General features: G+C 35.0%; 1 protein-coding gene across 11 annotated transcripts in view; it reads left to right on the top strand.

Moving 5' to 3' along the window:
• Positions 1-21,589, top strand: part of MEF2A (myocyte enhancer factor 2A) — a 110,705-nt gene that overhangs the window by 39,915 nt on the left and 49,201 nt on the right. For all 11 annotated transcript variants that reach the window (XM_062583368.1, XM_062583370.1, XM_062583375.1 and 8 more), the window contains exons 2-3: positions 11,679-11,877; positions 18,816-19,019. In XM_062583368.1, the coding sequence (XP_062439352.1) occupies positions 11,824-11,877; positions 18,816-19,019 (258 nt within the window). In that variant the 5' untranslated portion in view covers positions 11,679-11,823. The remainder of the gene's footprint in view (positions 1-11,678; positions 11,878-18,815; positions 19,020-21,589) is intronic.

Raw genomic sequence — 21,589 nt, 5'->3', positions numbered from 1 at the left:
TTTCTGAAGAGGTTCTTGAAATTTGCATATAAACTGCATGTTAGTTGGCAATGGTTCACTTTTTTTAACCCATGTAGCTCTACATAATTGTATGTTGACAGAAGATTTTCATAGAATGAATAAAATAAGGTGCTGTGAAATAATAAAACTAGCACCTGGGTTTTGGTATTTGGGGGTACAGAATTCACTTTCATGGATATATTTAGTATATCGGGAGGGAGGATGTTATTGCTTAGGTGAGCCTATAAGTTTTTCACAGAAGTAAGTGCTTTATTGTCATATCAGAACCTGCTCCCTCTTCCATTCCTTTCTTTCTCATGTACTCTAGCTATTCTGTGTGTTAGGACGAGAGTAAAGAAGGTGTTATATTTATTCAGAAGTGAAAACAACGAAGTTACTTCACATGCAGGAATTTTACCCCATTTTTAACCACTAATTTCTCCAAGCTCAAAATTGCCTAAGGTCCTTGAACTTGCATATTGCATGCTTTCATATAGCTTCTACCACAATACAGGCGATGGATACCTAAGTTTTGTAGTAAGATGCGACTGCTTTTACTAAAATAAGATGATGCTGTTAACAAAGTGTAGCGCTTGCAGTCAGTGCCTTGAAAGAGAAATCATTCATGTCTGACTTCATGCAAGTGTTTCATGTACCATTTAAGTGTTTCATTTGCAACTCAGATACGCTCCTTTCTTCTCTTAGTTAGGTTTTTGTCAGAGATGAACCCAAAGGTAGTATGGATGGAAGGGATCCAACAGTATGTGTGAAATGGGTACTGTTTTCTAACACTCCCAGCAGACTTAAATCATTGATGCAATATTTATGTTGAGATGTCCACTTTGACCATCTAACAGTGGAAGAGACTGAAATTGCTTAATGCAGTCTTCCCTTCCAAAGCGGTTTTAGGTAATCTTGTGTGTATATCTACTAGTTTCTTTGATAGCAAGGAGATTTTTTTCATTTTTAAAAATCAGAGTAGTAAACTGTAAGTATGTGTATTTTCTACATTTGAACTCATAATTATAGTTCTGGATGTCCACCTTTATATGTACTCTCTGATCCTTGACTAATCTTGAACATTATCAGGTCTAGGCAGTCATTGCATCATATGGCACTTGGCTGGCTGACTGCTAAAGACAGAGGTGCCTTACAGATTCAAAAAGCTTGCATCTGCTGTAATGTTTCATATCAAATATATAGGAGTTTAAATGGAAGAGGTTTTCAGTAAGGGAAGTTTATGAGGAGCTGAGTCTATTTGACTTCTACTTAAGATTCTTGGTACTTAATGTAACTGACAGTAGGTGAGCTGTCTTTCAGCTACATTGAGCTTTTTGCAGTATCTCATCTTTCTTTTCTCAATCTTCCTTGCCCTTGTCTAACTTCAGTGATGTAGTTTATCAGAAGGACTTAGTATGTTTATATACAGATGCTTAACTGATCCTTGCTGAGGACAGTTAAACCTTTCTGAGATTTCACTGAAACTTCTGTCAAATGTATCTTTTCATTCATACTTTTTTAGTGTCTCTTTTACTTTTGGATAGTGGAGTTGGGTGGGACTTTGTTTGTGGGTACACTAGGGAAAAGCAAGGCTATGATCATACTTAAAATGTGTGTTTCAGGTTTAAAAATTTGTTCATATAAGATGTTTGCCAGGGCTTACTGATAAGAATAAAGAAAATTGAAATAATTAAGGCATTTTGAGGATTTCCAGGTTTAGTGCAATAAGGGGACCAGATTGATCAGACTGTTCTCTCATTTATGTGTAGTCAGTAAGTATTTTAAAAGGCCAGGCATTTCATTCCAGAAGCTATTGAAATAAAGATTTTTAATGTGTCTTCCTATGTACAGTTTGAGACATGAGTCTTTGCTATGAAGCAGTAATGTTAGTTAGGGTCAAATGACATAAGTTTTCTGTTTGCTGCAATCCGCGAGAAAGAAAGGTGGAATAATAAAGTTTTATCAAATGCTCTGCCTTGCAGGTATAGCGAGTAATGGAGTTACTATGGCATCATGAATTTCCACTCATCAGCTAAAACGTATTAACCTACTGTGTATGCAGGTTTGTTGCCAGTGCTAAGGAAAAAAAAGTTCCAAATTTAGTTACTTTTAAAATTAGGTTTGCAATTTTTATTCACAGAACAGCTCTTATTGGAAGATGCAGTATACTATAATCACCGCAGGTAACATTTTTGTAAGTGGATCCAAGTTTGTATTAGACATAGAAACATAGACTACCAGACATCATCTGCCAATAAGGGAAAAGAATGATAGTAAAAGACAGAAAATATTCTGAACAATATTTTTGCTTTTTTTCCTAGTGGAAACTAAGAAAACACTATATGTGTTGGGATATGCCCCTTAATGTAGATGACTGTCTTTAATGGTCTGCCCGATAGTTGATTTGAACAGTCTTATCTTGAAAGTGTTTTTAGAAGTGTAGACATCCACATGGAGGGGAGTGACTTCAGCCTTGAATAAGTAAGAAATGGGTTATGAAGTACATGCCAATAAGATGTATTTAGATCTTGAGGAATATTGTTCCACGTTGTTTTAAATATTGACTACTGAGATGATGGCACTGTTAGGAGTCTGATAGTTTCTTGATTGTGGTTGCCTAGTACCATCTTACTGAGTTCATTGATGTTGCCTTTACTCTGCCTATGTTCTAGTAGGTTTATTTAAAAAAAAAAAAATCACTCCTGAGATGTAGTAGGATGGATTCATCTTACTTGTATGTTATTATATTATTTGCCATCTAATCTGTCTGCCTCATTATGTAGGTTCTGAAGCTTTTAGATTATACGGAAGCAGTCTCTATGAATGTCTGGAAAGGATACGTCCTGTGAGACTTATTTAAAAACAAGCCTCACCCCTCTGTCAGGAATGGATAATTTATTTTAGTTAACTATGAATTGACTATTTAGTTAAAAAGACTGAGGGAAAAATTAACAGGAATTTGGTTGTCTTTTCACTACCTACACCTGTTCTAATCTTTGATGTACAATGTAACTTTTTAGTTTTATTTATTTAGAGGTTTGAGCTAATGGTGTATCTAAATTCTTCAGAGAAGAGATTGAGTTTTGAATGAAGGCTACTGCAGCTGTGGGGAAAGAATCTTACCACTAATCTTTTTGTTGGAAGCATACCTGTGTCTTCACGGTTTGCTGAATGTCTGTCTCACTGTGCCATGAAGGCTGTTTTCAGCATTATGTTGTCATCTCTGTCTGGTTTATAGTTGTTGCTCTTAAACAATGTGACTTCATGCTGTCATTTAGTCAGATATCAAATAAATCAACAAGAAAGCTTTCTCGCTAATTGTTCAGTAGTTTGAAGCTTCTTACAGATTCTTTGACGCCTGGTGTCTATTTTATTTGTTTTTAGTTTTCCTACCCTTTTCCCTTTAAAGAGGGTACCTGGATCATGTGGAATCTCCTGGAAGTGTGTGTTTGGTGAGAAAATGAGTATGCTCAGGAGAGGAATGGCTGTGGAGACTACTTGGTGTAGCAGGAGGAAGAGAAAGTGGGAATCATGCGAGAATCTTGGAGGCACAGGAATCTGATCAACTCAGTTCAGTACTTTAGTACAATATTCAACTGTCGTACCTGTAAAAACTGTCCTTTCTCCCCTTGCAGTCCCAAGTCTCATAGATTATACATCCTCCAATTTTCTCTAATGTTTTTTTTTCTGAGCTGAGTGTAGCTGCAGCATGTGGGACAGAGGTACTGCATGGAACACTGAGATAGTGAACTAGGATCCCTTTGCAATGTGTACTCTTTCCCCCAGATTAACTGTTCTTCTACTCTGCTGATAAACTTAAGTCGAGATGGGAAAAGTAATAAGCTAGCAGTAATTAAAGCATGAGTGTCACTAAAATAACTGATAAAATACGAAGACTGCTGGAAGTAGAAATCCCAATTATACTACTTTTTCTTAAAACAGTGATTTAATTTAGCAGCATGTAACATGTTTTACGTGTTGTCTAAGAATGCTCAATGAGGCTGAAGAAGATTGAAAAGCTTTAAGGTTGCAAAACCAGAAGAAAGCTCTATGCCAGTTGGTAAATATCTTCAGTGGGAACTGTCTCCTCTGGATGTTTTATTATGTTCTACTGTAAGATGAAGAAAAACATTATGAAGGACCTTTTGATTGTCCACACTGTCAGTAGTCAGGTGTTACTTAGTTCATTACAAATGCTGTTACATTTACAAAGGTGAGTTTACGGCTGACTCTGCATCTTTAGGATGGCTTTAAAGAAATGAGATTTTTCTTCCCAGCTGAGAAGAGCAGCACAGTTCTAGTCACTTCCACTGAGCTGAATGTAAAAAGTACCTCTGAATGCTTCTGTGTTTTTTCATGGAGCAATTACATCTAAACTTAAGTATAGCACTGTGTGAGGCCTTTATATGTTTCTGGCATTGTTCATGATTGCAAAATTGTATGTTATAGGACTTACTCAGTTTAAGTGTAACCTGACTTTGAATAGTGATTTTAAGTTATTTTGCTAGAGGCATTTGTTAACTTTGTTCCTGCTGACGCTCGGTACCTCCCAACCCCTCAGCGATTTCAACATCCAGCCCCTAAGTTGTAGTTTTGTAGATTCATGTGGATATATTTCTGTAATTCAACTGAGGAGATGCTTGCTTTTAATATTTCTACACTTCGTTCTCACAGATTTAGTAAAAGCAGTTATGAGATAAGTTTTGAAGTGTAGCACAGCATAGCATAGCATAGTCATAGTCTTCTGTGGTCTGCTTTCTCCACTTGTTGATTCATGGTTTTCCAGATCCTATTTTCTATTTTCTAAACTTTTTTTTGAAAAAGGAAAGATAAAAATCTTTCTAGAAGCTATCAAGACCAAATTTATGGTGGGGAATAGAATGTGGTGAAGATATGTTTGTACAGCTAGTATTGGCTCCTTTGCTTCTGGAGTATATGAATGCTCAAAGTAGGATGTTACATACTTTTTTGACCTAGGCAAAAGGTTATAGCAGTATAACAAAGCAAAAAAGATTAGAAAGTTAATTGAAATGTGAATCCTTTTTACTTCAGATAACTAATGACAGCACAATTTCTGGCTCTATCTGTGATGCAGGACGGTTCCATGTTTGTAGGGAACGGTAAAACTTGTTTAAATACAAGGATGTGATTGGAATTTCGGTTCATTTTTCATACAGCACTAGTTTTTTGGTTTTTGTAGTTCTATCAGCAAGGAAATATAGTTACTTAATTTTAATTAGGATTTACTGCATATAAAAGAATAGCAGAAAAGGCCTTTCTGAGCACAAGTTTATCTAGTATTGAAGAGTTGCAGTTCTTCAGTAAGACTAAGTTTTTTGGAAGTACTTTAAGATCTTGTCTAATAAACCTTGAAAACTTAATTTGAAAAGCTGTATAACTTTATTTTAGAGCTACTAATATGAATTTTTAATGTAGAAATTGTGGACCACGTTCAGTTATATAGTTTGGTAAATCCGGTTTATTTTAGAAGTACAGTTTGCTTAGATGGTCTGGTATCAAAAGCATGTGGTGTTCTTCCCAAATAAAAGAAACAAGTGTTTCATGATGCATAAAAAGAATATCAGAAAAGAATTGTTTATGGCTTCCTGTTTTTTTTTTTTTTTTTTTTTATGTTGTCCCACATTTTGTAATAGGTTATTTTGGTCTCAGAGCTCCAAGGTCCTCAGCTAGCAAGTCATATAAAAGTATTGTTATAAAACAATAATACAATCTTCAGCCAATCTCATTTACTTTAAGGTTCTATCTGGGTTTAGAAGAATGACCTCAAAAATGAGGATGGAGAAAGAATTTATTTCCTAAGACAGCACTGCAGTGAGGCGTGTGAGAGTCGATGACAAAATGTAGTCTTGTTCTGAAGGGGTATGACTTGCTGTTGTTTTATGCTTGCGTTTTACGTTACTCACCAATAGTAATGTATGATGACAGGGCTATAGAGTTGTGGTTGTAGGAATTTTTTTTTTGTTACTGTTTTGCACATCTCTTGGGGAGAAAAAAAAAACAGTGAGAATTTGAGCTTCATCTGTAAATTGAAAACATACAGCAAGAAGGGCCCCTGTGCTTGAAGTTTTATTTTAAAATCTAGCTCCATAAGTAGTACAGCAGTGAATTTAGGAACAGGGCTGGCAGAACATCTAGAACACACAGTAATAACATCTTGCAGCTCTAAAACACGTTTCATTGCAGATCCAACTCTGAGTGTATGTATCTTGTACAAGTGGTATGAGATTAAGGAAAAAAGGTATCTAGAGATGTTTGCTTGTCCTGCACTGACTTGTATTCTGTTTAAGAGTATGAAGGAGAAACGTTCCTATCTCTTCCTGCTCTGTGACAGTGAAATGGACTCTGAGAAACATGCTTGACTTAAGTCTCTATCTACATCTTGATCTTTTGATTAGTTATTTTGATGAGGACATCCTTTGACTCTTAATTTTCCCTAAAGTTTTTTCCACTTAAAACTATTGAGTGGGGAAGGAGGACTGCATGTGTGTTTACTCTTTTATAGCAAAATGGGACACTTTATATTATCTGCCTTGGTAGAGATAAAATGGTCCGCATCTGGTGATAGACTTCTCTTTCATCTTGATAAATATGTGAATATTTATATTCTTGACACACCCTTGGCCAGGATACAAAGTGTTGGTTAGAATTACCAGCAAATGTACTGCCTTGATCTGGTTGTGCAGTCTAAGCCTGTCAGCTCGCGCTAGGAGGTGAAGATTGCCAAATCTACAGTAATAGCTGCCACCACCTCTTCAAAGACTAGAAAAAGACCTTTTAACTTTATTTTGGTCAAAATTATTGTGCTCCTTACTTGGGAAGCCTTAATTAAGGCTTGCCAAGGTAAGAGGCATCTCTATGGAACTGTTTTCATGCAGCTATGATTTCTGAAAGTTATCAGGCAAATTATATGACATCCTCATACTTGTTTCTTTGTGTGCATTTCAGTAAATGAGCTATGATGATGAAGTTATGGTCAAATGTAGTGTGGAATCATGATGGTGAAATGGAGGTTCCAAGAAAAAAAAAATACTATCAGAGGTGGAGGGAAATAAGCAGAAAGCAAATGGAAGGCATACAATTATGACACAGTTTTTTCTAACTCATTCTGTGAGAAGGCATCAAGGCCTTCTGGAATTCTGCACCAATACAGTTTTTCTGCTGAACGTTTGAAATAATCTTTTTAAATAGGTCAGATGTAGTTTGTGCTTAAGTCACACATCTTCCACTATTTATGAAATTGTATGCAATGTTGGCGACAAACCAGCTGACCCAGGTTGTTGAAAATACCCGGTCATGAGGATTTATTTTGCTTAGGGATCTGTTGCCATTCAGTTTGGTGTTTCCCTGTATGTTAGGGGATGAGACTAAAACAAGAAAATTTGGAAGGAAGATTACTTGTGTACAATACTAGAAGGTTTTATCTGGGCAATTACTAATGGATTTTTTGTCTCACTACTATTACAAACTGGCAATGTTTTCCGTTTGAAGCATGTCATGAAACACATGGGTGTCTTCTTCTTTTACTTGGCTTGCTCTTATTGTTTAGATAGATGCTTGAAATTCTTACAAAAGAGATTTTACTTGTTTATGCCTATGAAAAAGTATCTAAAGCAGTTCTGGTGCCTGTAATTTGTTTGTTACTTGAGGAAGTAGAACTTTAGTCAGGTTATTTAATGTTGATTTCTCATTCACTTTCGGAAATAAAGTGTACGTTGATATATATCTGCTAATAAGAAATAGCTTTGATTTAATAATTTTGCCATAGAATTATGATTTAGTGGAATTTAAAACTTTATTAATTATGTTTTTGATATAACAGTGTAGTGGACATAATCTCACCAGTTTTATTGCTAATCAAGGAGGAAAATAGTACTGCAACTTAATAAACAAATTTAAATAGTTTATACAGTGCAAAATAATTTAATTGAGACTTTCTTTTGAAACAGATAAACCTGATGTAACCAAGGATTAGGAAAAGATGTTGGTCCCATGAGAAATGTAATGCATGTTGGTTATTGGTGGTAGCTTCCATCTGAATATTCTAAGCATGTGTGATTTTTTTTTTTTTTTACAGCATGATTTACTCTGATTTTTATGGTTAGTATCAGTCTCCCTTCTACTCTAGAGCTTGTGCTAAGCTTACATTTTGATTCTTAGCTTTGAACAAGTCATCTTGTACATGACTTCAGAATGAAAGGGATGCAGCATTCCAGAGCTGATGTGCCTTTGGCAAATGTGTTTCAAAACCAGGTTTCTGGTCTTCATTGCAGCCTGTGGAGAGGGAGCAAAGCTAGCTGAACAGACACTGGCGTCAGACACGCTAGTGGGAATTTTGAATTTGCAAAGTGAGAGAAGTGTTTGATCTGGAAGAAAGGACTAGACCTGAAATAAGAGGCCAACAGGACTGATGAGATGGAGGTTGTAATTGAGAAATGAATTTGTTAGAGGAGTTTATGCCTAGTAGAGTATACTAACTTTAGAAGTCTTGAAATAGCATCCTAAAGCTTTAACAAAGTGTTGATGAAAATGACCATCAGTTCCCCATTTCCGTTCGTGTGCTGGCTCCTGAAGAACATAATAGCATTTCCCTGCTATTGTTTCTTCCGTTAGCTCATGGAAAATGTCTGTATGTTTTTAATTTTGTCTCTGCAGTGTATGTGCTGTATTATACATGATCCCATGTATTATATGTATTACAGGATCGTATTTCCCTTCTTGTCTGCCCTGTTTCCCCGTAAGTTCTTTATTTTATTCATTGCATAGTCTTGCTTTTGAATATGTCTTATAGGAGTTGGAAGGTGTGAGTGAATGAGATAGGACCACACGCTTCCTTTGCGATCCTAAATGGCAGTTCTCAAATCATGGTCTGGAGCACTGAAACATTTATCTGTTTGTACCGGAGTTCCTCAGAAAAAAATTGAACTGTTAAATTTGCCTAGGCATATGTCTAACTCAGTAGAACATAAAATATTGTTATGCCTCTGTATAAATTTATGAAAGATTATCATAAATTTTATATACTGTATCTTGGATACTGAGAATACTACTGATCCTTTCATTTAAGAAAGAATAGTGTGTAACTGGAAAGGGAGAGAGGAGGAAAGGATAGCTGGCCAGAAAATGGCTTTTGAGTAAGGAGTGACTGAGCAGAATAGTATTCTCTTAACTTTGAAAAGCTAAACAAAGCCACTATATAAGCCTTAAAATCAGGACTGATGTGAAGGGGAAGATGACTGATTGTTTACTAATTTAATGCAACAACTGGGGATGTCAAATATAATTAGCAGGATAGACTTAAACAAAAGGATGTATCTTTTATTGTGATACGTAATTAAACTGTGGAACTCCTTGCTTCTGGATGCTAAAAGTGTGCATGGATTCAGGAGAAATATTAATGGAAGAAAACTTGAACAACTGTTAAATCTAAGAATCCATATATTGCTCAAGTGCTTGATTCAGAAATTAATCAATACCTGGAGAAAATACTTTATAGATACCACTTCAAAGTGATAAGTGCTTATCTTATTTCTATATTCCTCTTTTGCCATACCAGTGTTATTTGTTAAGAGCCACAGATGAATGATGGATTAGATGCATCTTTGGTCTGACATGTGGTGGCTATTCTGATGTGCTAGGTATGACAGTGAGCACTGTTAAATACTAAAGGAAAGAACTGGATAATGCTGTGTTGAGAGAACTGTTTGAATACAAATACTGTTTGAATTTGCATACTGAATATAGTATGTAAAAACTAGGGCTACACACAAAGGAGGAAGCTAAGTTTTTAATAGTAGCTTAATAGTAGCAATTGAGAGAACTTGTTCCATTTGTGAAAGGAATGGAAACTGATTTTTGGAGAGCTAAAGTTGATTTGTAGTTGATTTGTGATCATAGGATTTTTTTTTTTTTAACTTGAGTTGAAATTTCATGGAGTTCAGTAGATATTCTTGATGATTTTTCAACAAAAAGTAGAAATACATATGCCAACTGTTTTTTTTTTCCGTGTAAAATATTTGCAGCATGCTACTGACTGCAAAGGCTTGTTCATCTGGCCTTAATTAGATCTCTGTCTATTAATCCTTTTTTAGCAGCTTCTCTGAAGAAAATTTTTATTGAAAAAAATGCAAGGAATGCAACACTGATGCATGCTTCAAGTATTCTGATGTATAAATAACATTTAGCACATACCCTCTTGACCAGTGGACATCACATAACATAGTGTTTGTTCAGATTTAAATTCTGTAGAATGCTATTTCTAAATACCGTTGAGCATTTTATGATATTTTTTCAAGAAGTCCTCTGTTTGTATCAGATGAATTAAAAAAAAATCCCATCTCTTCATCTTGTGCCGTTCCTTCACCTCTTGCCTTGCCAAAGCTGCATCAGCACTGGCATGTCACGGTTGTTTCTTCAGCGTAGATTGAATGTATTGTGAAGTGTAGCCGGTGACTAATCGCCTTTTGCTGTCTGTACTTATTAACAGTGTGACGGGCATATGGTTGCAACACTTTTGACAAGTGTGACACCCATAATGAAATACACAAATGTTGATTTTTTTTTTTGTTGTTTTGGAAAGGCATTTTGGGTTGGAAAGTTAGGTTGCAGACTAGCTTAATGGCTGTTTTCATATATTTTAATGTATATTAGGCAGTAATAGTTATTCTGAATAAGTTGTACCTATTTAATATTAGAATGATAGCATACAGTTGACGTTCTAGAGGCTAGTTATTTTCAATCATCCTCCAGTTCTGTTGAATTAATACTATTCTGCAATCTGTGTTTAGCATTTGGCTTTTTTAACAGAAAACTCATTTGGCATTTCTTAATGTCAGTGTTTTGTAAGTGACTGGTGCATTAGTATAAGACAAAAATAGTATGATGACTTTGTTGCTTTTCAAGTTTGCATGTACCTTAATCTTTCTAAACAAATCGCCAAACTGACAAAAGTGCTGAACTAGTAGTTGGTTTATTGGTAAATGTGTGATGTGTAAGTTATCATAGAGAGATTAACCTTGCAAATTTCTTAATTAATTGTTATATCTTGGTAGCTGTGAATTAGTTCTGTTGAGAAAATGAGAAAATGAGAAAATTTTAAGACCTTTATCCTGTTTAAGATATTTCCTCATTCCTTCTCTGCTCTTTCCTCTAGGAAACCTCAATTTTGACTTATTAAATGGGATAAAAATTAGTTTATGAATCAGAATCTGATAGTGATATGATTTTGTTTAATTACTATGATGATGATGTAACGGGACAAAAAGGAACCAAAGAAGTAATATAAGGTTTTATAAAATAATGAATGGAGTCTACCAACTTTGTGGGTAAATTTTTGAAACCACATATAACTCAGGAATGCCTAATGCACAGTGGTGGGCATCTGCCCTTTGTCAGGTGTTAGTTTTTTAGGCATGCTGATGAAAGTGTGTGAAATTATTGGCCTTTTTTAATCTACAGTTCCTAGCTTTGATCTAGCAAACCATTTGGAGTTTATTTAATCAGAACAAAGTTAATATATTAGCATATTTTATTGATGACAATAGTTGGTTCGTCATTGGAATTTTTATGCATATATGTATTATATGGCTATACAGTATTTAATTTGCAAATTACTGAAGAAGAAATGCCATTAAATTTTTTTTTTTAAACTTTTTTTTTAGGGTTTGTAACAGGAAAGAGGAACCTTTTCATCAAGTTGAAGACAAAGTAGAAGAAAACTGTATCATGTGTTAGAATACTGAAAAGTGAATTTTCTTGGATAAATATATTTCTGGATTGTAAAACAAAGGAAAGAAAAGACCGAAAATGGGGAGAAAGAAAATACAGATCACAAGAATAATGGATGAACGGAACAGACAGGTGAGAAACAAGGAGTCTGTGTGAACAATGAATGGAAACTTTGAATAGATTCATTTTCTTAATTTAAGTCTTTTAAAGTGGAGTTTTGTATTCATGTGTCTGTGGATGCAGTTACCAGATTACAAATAAAGAATGTATTTTAAATGGTTTTACTGCTATTTTAGGGAAAACTGTTGGTGTAAATAATACCAATTATTACTTCAGAACAAATTGTTTATATAACTTGTATTTAAATGGTATACTAGTCTCTGCATTCCAGTAGGCTGGAGAACAGTAGAGAAGATCCTATGAAGCAGATGCTTCACTTGATCTGATAGCCACTAGGTACACTTAGTAAATAAGGTTGAGAAAGAATTAGAATTTGGGAAAGGATGTAGTAAAACTATTTGCTGCAGCCCTTTTGATGTAGCTGAGTGACATAACTATGGACAGTGAGCTACAGTGATTTGTGTTTTGTAATGAATTTTAGTTACATGCTTCTATTTGTAAGCAGTAAATTGTATTCCTTGAGGAACTATTAACTACAACAGTCTAGAAAAATTACCCATCAAGAGGGGAAAGTTCACTGTTTGAAGAATGCCATAGGGCAAGCTTACTGCTTGCTTGCTTTCACCTCATTATGAACTTGAAAAGTACCAAAAGCTGATGACTGTATGCAGAAGTGCAGTTTCCTGGTAATTTCTGAAACCCATTGCTATGTGATGATATCAAAGAAAATTTTAATTGGATATTTAAATGTATTTTGAGATATCTAAAAGCTACCATTTTTAAGGAAAAGTATTGTAGGACTGACTTACCATTAAGAACAGTTATAGTGCGTTAGACTTTAGATCCAGCTAGTCCAATATCTTTTCTCCAGTGGTGGTTATAAATGAATGACCAGGGAAGAACAAGATAGAGATACGCATGTTATACTACTCAGTATTCTCTTCTAGTGCTGAACTATTCTTAGCTCAGGGATTTCCTGAGCTGGATGTGATTTCCGTATATTTTAGTAACCATTAATGCAGCTACCCCTCCCCTTTTCCCCCTGCCTCGCCCCGAACTTGTTCAGTTATCCTTTGAGCCCTTTTAAAGTTGTAGCATTTAAAAACATCTTTTGGCAAGTTCTATAGGTCTATTACCTGTTGTTACAAGAAACACTTTTTATTTATGTTTAGTCATACTTCTGCTAGTTTTTAGCTCTTCTGTCAGAGACAGCAGTTACTCCCTATCTAGTCTGTCTGTGTTGCTCATGATTCTGTACGCCTCTGTCATATTTTCATATTTAATAATATGAATAACTTTTAAATAATTTCTGAATAACGTTTTTTTCAGGCTGAAGCATCCTAACTTACTTAATTGTTCTTATACAGAAGTTATCCAAACCATTGATTATGCTTGTTACTTTTCCACTTTTCCCTAAGCCCTTTCTAGTACTCCTATATTCTTTCTGGGAAAGGGCCCCAGAACCGCATACAGCGTGCAAGATGCATGCAAAACGTGGATTCATATAGTGGCGTAGTGATGTTGGTTCTCTCTTCCCTTCATAGTGTTTGGTTTGCTTTTTCTAGCTCCTACTGAGCACCAAGCTGATGTTGGGGTAATGGTGGAGTTCCGTGAGACTGTTTTGCTCCCGACATATCAGCTTGGAGTCCATTGTTTTATATGTGAAATCAGGACTGTTTTTTCCCCTGTGTTACTTTAAAGCAATGTAAACTCTGAGAACACTATATATAGCAAAAAAAGTGTTATTGTAGTTTGGGAGAAAGCCAGGTATTGTATTTGAACAGCTTTAATTACACAGTAACTGTATGTTTGATGTAGATAAATGACTTAAGTACACGTAGTAAAAGTATCTGAATTAATAACTTCAGTTGTTTCAGATTCTGCTCTAGCACTTCAAGCAAGCTGAAGAGGTTACACTTGATTTCCCCCCCCACCCTTTTCCCCTCTCTTCTGTTTTTTTTTTCCATGTTTGAAAGAGGTTAGATAACCTTGTATGTGTTCTACTTGAAATTACAGATCCTGAGTAGGCTCCAACTTTTTTTTTTCTTTTTTAATAAGTGTATCAATCTCATTGTTTGAATTGGTCTTTTTATTGCATGGGGAAGAGTAGAAATGCTGCATTTATATAACATTTTAGCCATTTGTACATTTGGTTTGGCTGATGTGAAACAGACTGTACTTTTGAGTCTTGTTTCTGGCTGATTTTTGGCTGGTGCTTTTATGTGCTTCCTTTGTAGTGACTAGGAGGAGATTTTAGACTCTAGCTTTTAAAATCAGAATTAAACTTGCCTTTTCCTTTTTCTGCGGAAACTCAGAGATAATATATTTTGTTTTTAAAGGTGTTAAATAGCTCGTATCAGTAGAACCAAATTTGTTTTGTGTAGAGATATTGATGATGTTCTTTAACCTCATCTGCATCTTGTTTTGGTGCAAGGTAGTATATGCAGTTTTGACATATTACAATATCCTGATGAACAAGATATGTAGTAGGTGTTAATTTATTACTGAAGAACCTTTTCATTGACCAAGACAAAAAAGGGCATTTAGGGTTTGTTTTGCCAACTGAAGAGCATAGTTGTGTTCTGTTGGTTTTTCTGTGTAGTATGTTTTCTCATTTGGAAACACAAGTAGAATGTGACAGAGATTTGCCTGTCGAGCAAGCTCTTATAGCTTATGTGGGAAGAAAAGCTATTATTTCATCAGAAGCCTCTTGTTTCAGATGCAATTGTGAGTGAGCTCAAAACAGGCTATATAGACCATTACTCTGGGGGATTACAATTATCATGAGACCATCATTGTATTATTAATTAAGCACTCTTATCTGCTTGAATGAGCTGTAGGGCATTTATGTTCATTATGCTGAAGAGAATAAAATACAGTAAATTGGATATCAAAGCAGCTCAATGTTTGCTATCATTACCACCATCCCTCTTTTCACTAAGCAACATTACAATAATACTGAAGAAGCTATTGCCCTGCAGTAAAGATGTTTGTCTTCATTTTAGTATGGTTGTAAGTAAACAGCAAAAAAGCTAAGAGAAACTTGCAGGACTAAGCTAAATTTCTTAAAGGAAACTGAGTTTATTATAAATTATATGCATTACAGTAAGGCTTGGATGCCAGTGGGACAGGCTTGTGATAAGCGCTGGCGAAGCACAAATAAGAAATAGACCCTAACTGAAGAGCTTATAATAGATAGACAGGAGATGGAAAAGAAAGCGATTCAATAGAGAGGTTAAGTTTCCTTGCCTAGTGTCATTCAGGTCCTTGGTGAAACTAGGCCTTCAGCCTTTTCATTGACTTCTCAAAGTAGTATAGCACACTTGCATCTGGTTTAATCATACTTTTTTTCTGACTAAGAATAAACATAAAGGTAGTGCCTTTCTCTACCTGCTCTTATTTTGGTAATAATGTCTGACTGTGTCTTGTAATTGAAGTGTAAGAAAAAAAAAACTGTTTAAAAAAGTAGAATAAAAATCCAAAATAATAAAGCAATTCTTAATGTCCCATCCAAGATAGGATAAATCTCAAGTTTTTGAAAGAGGGCAGAGTGGCAGGGCCTCTGATCTTGTGCAAGATCTGTTTTTAAAAAGCTTCTGTATTGTATAGGAATAGTGAAATTTCCAGGAGAAATAACAGACCAGTAAGAGCTACGTTTGGTCAACTTGTTAAATTGATAACTTAAAATGGAATAAGAAGAAAAGATACATTAAGCTAGTCAGACTTTTGGTATCCTGTGTCACTAATGTATTATGACTGTTAAACAACAGGTAGGTAAAAAGATCTGCTTGCCATAGTTGGATATGTGGGAGCATGTTACAACACTGTTCTGTGGAATTGTTTCAGAGATGTGTTGTATCTTAATGGAGTTTCCCACAAACGTGCTTTAAATGAAATGGATTAGAACATCTTTGCAAGTGCTCACTTTTCACATGAATGCAGATGACTTAGGCTTCACAAAAGACTTAGTGGTTAGTGGGTCTTCAGAACTTTAAGAAGTTTCTAACAAACTGCCCAGAAACTTTAGGTGGAACTGTTGTTATTATAGTGTGTCTTTCCGTGTGCATGAAAAAGTTCTCGTCTGCTCTCCTTCCTTCTGTGGAAGTATGGGAGACATTTAAAGGACTTTTTAAAAACTGCTTTATCTTGCTTTGTTCGGATAGTGGACTCCTCTGACTGGTAGTGGAGGAACTGAAGTGACAGAAGGTTGCTCTTTCATATTGCATGTTGATTTTAGAAGTGGGAAGAAGCAGATCACTGCCTAAAACTGATTTTGACATTTCAAACTGGATCTTCAGAATGAGATCAAGAAGACTAGATCAGCAGAATCCCTGGAAACTTTTACTGCCTAGTTTTAATGCTTCAGTAGTGCTACACTTAAGATCATGACTCACGATTCCCCCAAACCAGGAAGTCATAAGCTCTTTTACAAATTTTAAAATCTATTTATAGTATGTTCCAAATATACTTTTGGGATTTAGTTGATAGACATCCTGTTACTTCATTATACTAACCACTTCTCAAATGATTTTTCTTGTAAATGTGCGCCATGGAAATACACAAATACTTTTGTGTTGAAAAATATTAGAATGGTATGCATATTTTAAGCATGCTTGCTTTTTAAGTAATATGTTAAATTAATCTTTTAATAAATACTTAATTTCAGTCATGCGAGATGCATGAAATACCTCAAGTGAGAATTTTGCTTTATAATCTTCAATGTAAAGATAAAATAAACAAAAAATTTTCTTATAAAATCCTTGGTTTTAAATGATTATATTTGAACAACTGTTTGAATTCTTCATGTGTTAATTTGGCTTATTTTTAGACTCTGCCTCATCCTTGCGCTAGGAATTCTGTTATTTATCCTGGAAAAAATATGCTTTTCGTGTACTCTCATTATTTTAAATAATAGCTGCCTTAAGTGGTTAAGAGTATGGAAAATCATAATCATACTTTTAAACATTAAACTTCATTGTTTCCTTGGAGAGTTATGCTTATTTTAGAAATAGGGAAACTGAAAGCTGACAGTTAAATAATCTATTCAGTTTTGCACAATATTACTGGATGAGAACAAAAACTTGATACTAGAGTCCTGGCAGACTAGTTGTTGGTACATAAGGATAGAATGAAAGCAATAGAAATTTGTATGTGGCTGGAAGTTTTGCCAAGCAGACACTAGTTGATTATTTCCATCAAATGAAACGTAGTCATACTTCACATCCGTAAAAGTGGGCTATTGCTAATACAACTGATTTTATATTCTTATCTTTGTAGGTCTTATGTTTATTACTGTTATTCTTATTAGAGCTAAATTGTGAACAATTTAGGCTTTCAGAAATCATAACTTCAGTGCAGGGCTTTAGGAGATCAGGAAGGGGAAAAATATGTTAAAACAGATTTTTTTTTTTTTTTTTGGTGGACATCTATAGTGCTTTATAGCTAGAGACAAGACTCGCGTCCACTGTTCAGATGCTACTGTTGGTGGTGGTAGTGCAAAGTGTTTTTATATTGTTTTAAAAACACAGTTACTGTCAGTATGCTGTACACATATAGTATAAGTGTTTCTCTCTTTTCCTTTGCAAAACTCTTAAGTTATGAGGAGGAAGGTATGCAGTTTACATATGGATAGTAGTGAAAAAACAATATACATCAGATATTCAGCTCTGGAAAAAGTGCCTTGAGGTGTGCACACACAGAACTTATCCATCTCCCAAAATTTGATATATGCATAAGTGATCAACATGTTAAACTATAGAAACTCTTAAAATTGATTTTGCTGTTTCCTGTGCTTTGCTTAATTCCTATCTTGCCAAAAAATTCTGATTGATACCTGTTAAATGTATAGGACATCTAAGTTACCTATCACAGAGAGGCTTAGAGCTTGAATTGTATATGAGAGAGTGAATATGACTTTAGACAAATATGTTGCATTACACATTGAAGCACAGATTAAAACTTTTGCTATCTCTGAAAACAGATACTATTTTCTGAAAGGCTTTAGAAGTTTAATTTCATGTTTAAGACATTAAGAGGAAGTTCAGTAAAAGTGTGGTCCTTTAAGTTGCCCTTGACATCAGACCTGTAACTGATAGGAATTAAAAATACATCAACTCTCTTGCGTTGTTAACTGATATTTTATGCAAGGAATAAATTTGCAAAAAAACTTTTTTTTCACCCCAATAATTGGGGGTGGCTTTTCATTATGAAGGTTTTTGGTTCCTTCTCCTCTCCCTTTGGCATATGCTCTTTTGTGCTGTTCTATAATAAATGTATTCTTCTAGAATGGTTTTAATTGGACAGAATGCTTGTTTTATGATGTTCCCAAGTGGCTGAAAGTATCCCAAATGTATAAGTGAATCTGGTTAGACAGTTTAAGAACAATAAAATCGTATCTTTTTTTACTTTGCATGATTAGAAATTATATTATGTAATAATGGTGTTGCTTCCATTAATATTACTGTTGATGGTTTGTTAGCTTTAATTTTGATTTAGTAGAATTAAGGTTGTGAGTACATGTTCATAATGGAGTATAAGTATTACAAAATAGCTGTAATAATCACAAAAGAAAATATTACAATACTAGGAAAATCACTTGGTTGAGCACAGGAAATATGATTAGAGAATCTTCTAGACTTAAACTCTTTCTAGTAGTTACACAACAGTGAAAGAGTTGGGGGACAGGTTGGGGGTGAGCAAAATGATAGTTTAGCTTAGTCTAATATGGAATATCAACCCTAAAAAAACACAGCTCTAGTATTTTCATAAGAATTATGACACCCGGATAAGATAAGCAATCCTTTTTTTAAGCTTGAGCACATGTTCTGTTGTGTCATTTGTTAGCAGGAATGGAGTAAGCTATCTTGTTATATTCATTTGAATGCTTGATTATATCCTTTGAAACTTTGTCATTTTGAGGGGGAAAAAAATCATTATTCTTTCTTCTCTAGGTCACCTTCACGAAGAGGAAGTTTGGATTAATGAAGAAGGCGTATGAGTTGAGTGTACTCTGTGACTGTGAAATAGCACTCATCATTTTTAACAGCTCTAACAAACTCTTTCAGTATGCCAGCACTGATATGGACAAAGTTCTTCTTAAGTACACAGAATACAACGAGCCCCATGAAAGCAGAACCAACTCAGATATCGTTGAGGTAACAATTTGAAAAGATGATCAGTTTTCTTATCTCCCTAATGCTTCAAAATGGATCAATGCAGACTATTTGAAGTTTTTTTAATTATATGCATTTAATAACTTAAAAACATTGTCATAAAATATCAAGCTCTGTTTTCAGTCTTGGTTCTCTAAGGGAATAAGCCTTCTTTACAGCAATGTTGTCTTATCTGCCACCTCACTCTTGCCAGATTTGGGGAAATGTCTGATTTCATCCAAATTTGGCAGTGGAGGTAGAGGTGGGAATGATGATCTTATTTTTATCTTTTTTCAAGGTTTTCATGGGAAAAATGTCAGGTGAAGGGAAAACAACAACCAAAGCATGCCCCCAGCCTAAAAATAATTACAGTTTGGCTCTTTTTCTCCTCTGAGAGGTATTAGCCACTTTACTAGTCAATGTTGTACGTAACTCAGATCAGGCACAGCCTGTGCTGCCTCTTGCTCAGCCGAAAAGAGTGATAATAAATGTAAGGGAGTGAAAGGTGAGGAAGGTGGAGAATGTGAAAACATGCATCTGTAGAGGAAAATGGGCTATGTTCTATTGCTAAATCAATCACTCTGTATGTCAGTTAAAACATAGTTGCAGTTAGCAGTAAAACAACCAGAACTTCTGCTTTAATATAGTAGTATGAATATATTTACAATAGAGGTGTTGGTTTCTTCTCCATTTTCATTTTGCTTATGCTTGAAGCATAAACTTAGAATTTTCCACATAATTTCTAAATTAGGCATAGTGGAAATCAAGAGTTCTCTTGCAGTTGGAGTCTTTCTGAACTGAATTACATTCTTAAAGCTGAAAAATTTTACTTTTCATTAAAAAGGACTAAATCTGTTTGGTTATATTTAGTGGCATTACCTTTTAAAGTCTTGTACAAATGTAATTTGATAGAATTTGGCCGATATGCATTTGTTTCAACTATTTTTCCTCCTTTTTAATATTTTTGGAATTATCAGATATCTAATTTCCTTACTATATGCCAGCTATTGAATATTCTCAGGGTTCTTTTACTGTAATTTTGTGATATTTGTATACTGTACATTCAAATAAAGCATTCTTTTAAAAATTAGCTTCATTTGAGATGTAGCGCAGGAACTATCCAGAAAGAGTTGACTGTAATATGAAAAAACAAGGAGTTAGTCAGTGAGAAGCAATGGGTCACCAAAAATGTTAATTTTAAAAGGAGAAAATTGGGTTCTGTTCACTGCTTCAGGAAATAATATTTAAATACAAACAGTGAATTTTTGGTTGGAACTTAATAGGTTCCTGTAACTCGTGTTTATTCTTGCTGACTGGCTACTAAAGAAGGGAAGAAGGAGGAGAGAGAGAAGCTGAATTCAATTGTGGCATTTGTGCTTGTTCTTACTGCTTGAGACCTTAGGGCTCGTGCTTTCCATCAGAAGTCCTGGGTTCTGCATGCAGTATTGTGATTGTAGAAGGTTTTAGTTAAGAGTCATGGCTCTGACACTCCTGTAAATAGACCAAAATGCCCAACTGACTAGAGCATTTCATTTAAAATCTGAAGTTGTCTTTCAAGCAAATGCCCTGCTTGCTAGGAATGGCTTAGGAACAGTGATTAGCCTTGTGCAGCCAAAGAATTTACTGGCTCTTGTAAGCCCGGAAGATCACTGATTGCAGGGAGGGTACTAGCTAACCTTATTATAGGTTTTCAAGCAGAAATCAGGTTGACCGAGAAACAGAAAGTGCCTTATCTTTTCTTTTGAGAAGGTTCTGTGTTTAGCATCTCTCTTATGTTCACAAAGGAAACTTCCCTAACTTCTGTCTTCAGCTTTGAATACTACTAAGAGGGATAGTACAAGCTTTGAAGAGTTGAAGGAATATTACCTGATCACTGGATTAGCATAAATGAGAGTTAAACACTGTAGAGGAAGGGAAAACCTAATTCTTTTGAGATGAGCTATTGACTGTGACGAACTTGGACGTGAGATAGGTGTGCAAGCAAGTCAGTTGGCTAGACTGAGGGTTTTTTTCCTGCTTTTAAGGACTCTGTTATGAGCTGTGGGAATACTGCTTCTTCACATCTTGAGGAGTGAGACCCTCTTCCAAATTCATTTCTACAGAGAACTGCCTATAGTTTTACACTGATGTCAAGCATTTGGCCCATGGCAACCACACAGGAAAGTGCAGGCCTTGAGTTCATATAGTCTTTCTATTCTGGAGGCACATGTAAGGACTCATCTGGAGTTTTTTTTAATGCTTTTCTATAGATGCTTTTCTATCACTCTGGAGTTTGGGACTTAACTCTTGTTTTTCTAATTCAGAAATACTGTATTTTAAGTGCAGTTGTCAGACACTTCAGTTTTGCCTTATGCACTAGTTAATGTTTTTGAAAGATATTTTTGTTTTTCTTAAGACTAAGTTATTTATCCAAAGAAAGGAGTGTGTACCTTTTTTGAGAGGAAAATCTGCTCTGAGTTTGTCTGTGTTCTGGATATCGAAGTTTAATCAGTAGGATGAAATATTAACAAGTTTGTTGTACATATAAGGTAGATTGACATCTTGCTGATTCCAAGGGGAAAAAAATCTTAAGT

Source organism: Rhea pennata, chromosome 10, assembly GCF_028389875.1.
Source record: "Rhea pennata isolate bPtePen1 chromosome 10, bPtePen1.pri, whole genome shotgun sequence".
Lineage (NCBI taxonomy): Eukaryota > Metazoa > Chordata > Aves > Rheiformes > Rheidae > Rhea > Rhea pennata.
Note: the sequence above shows the minus strand (reverse complement) of the source record. Positions and strands in the feature narration are given on the sequence as shown.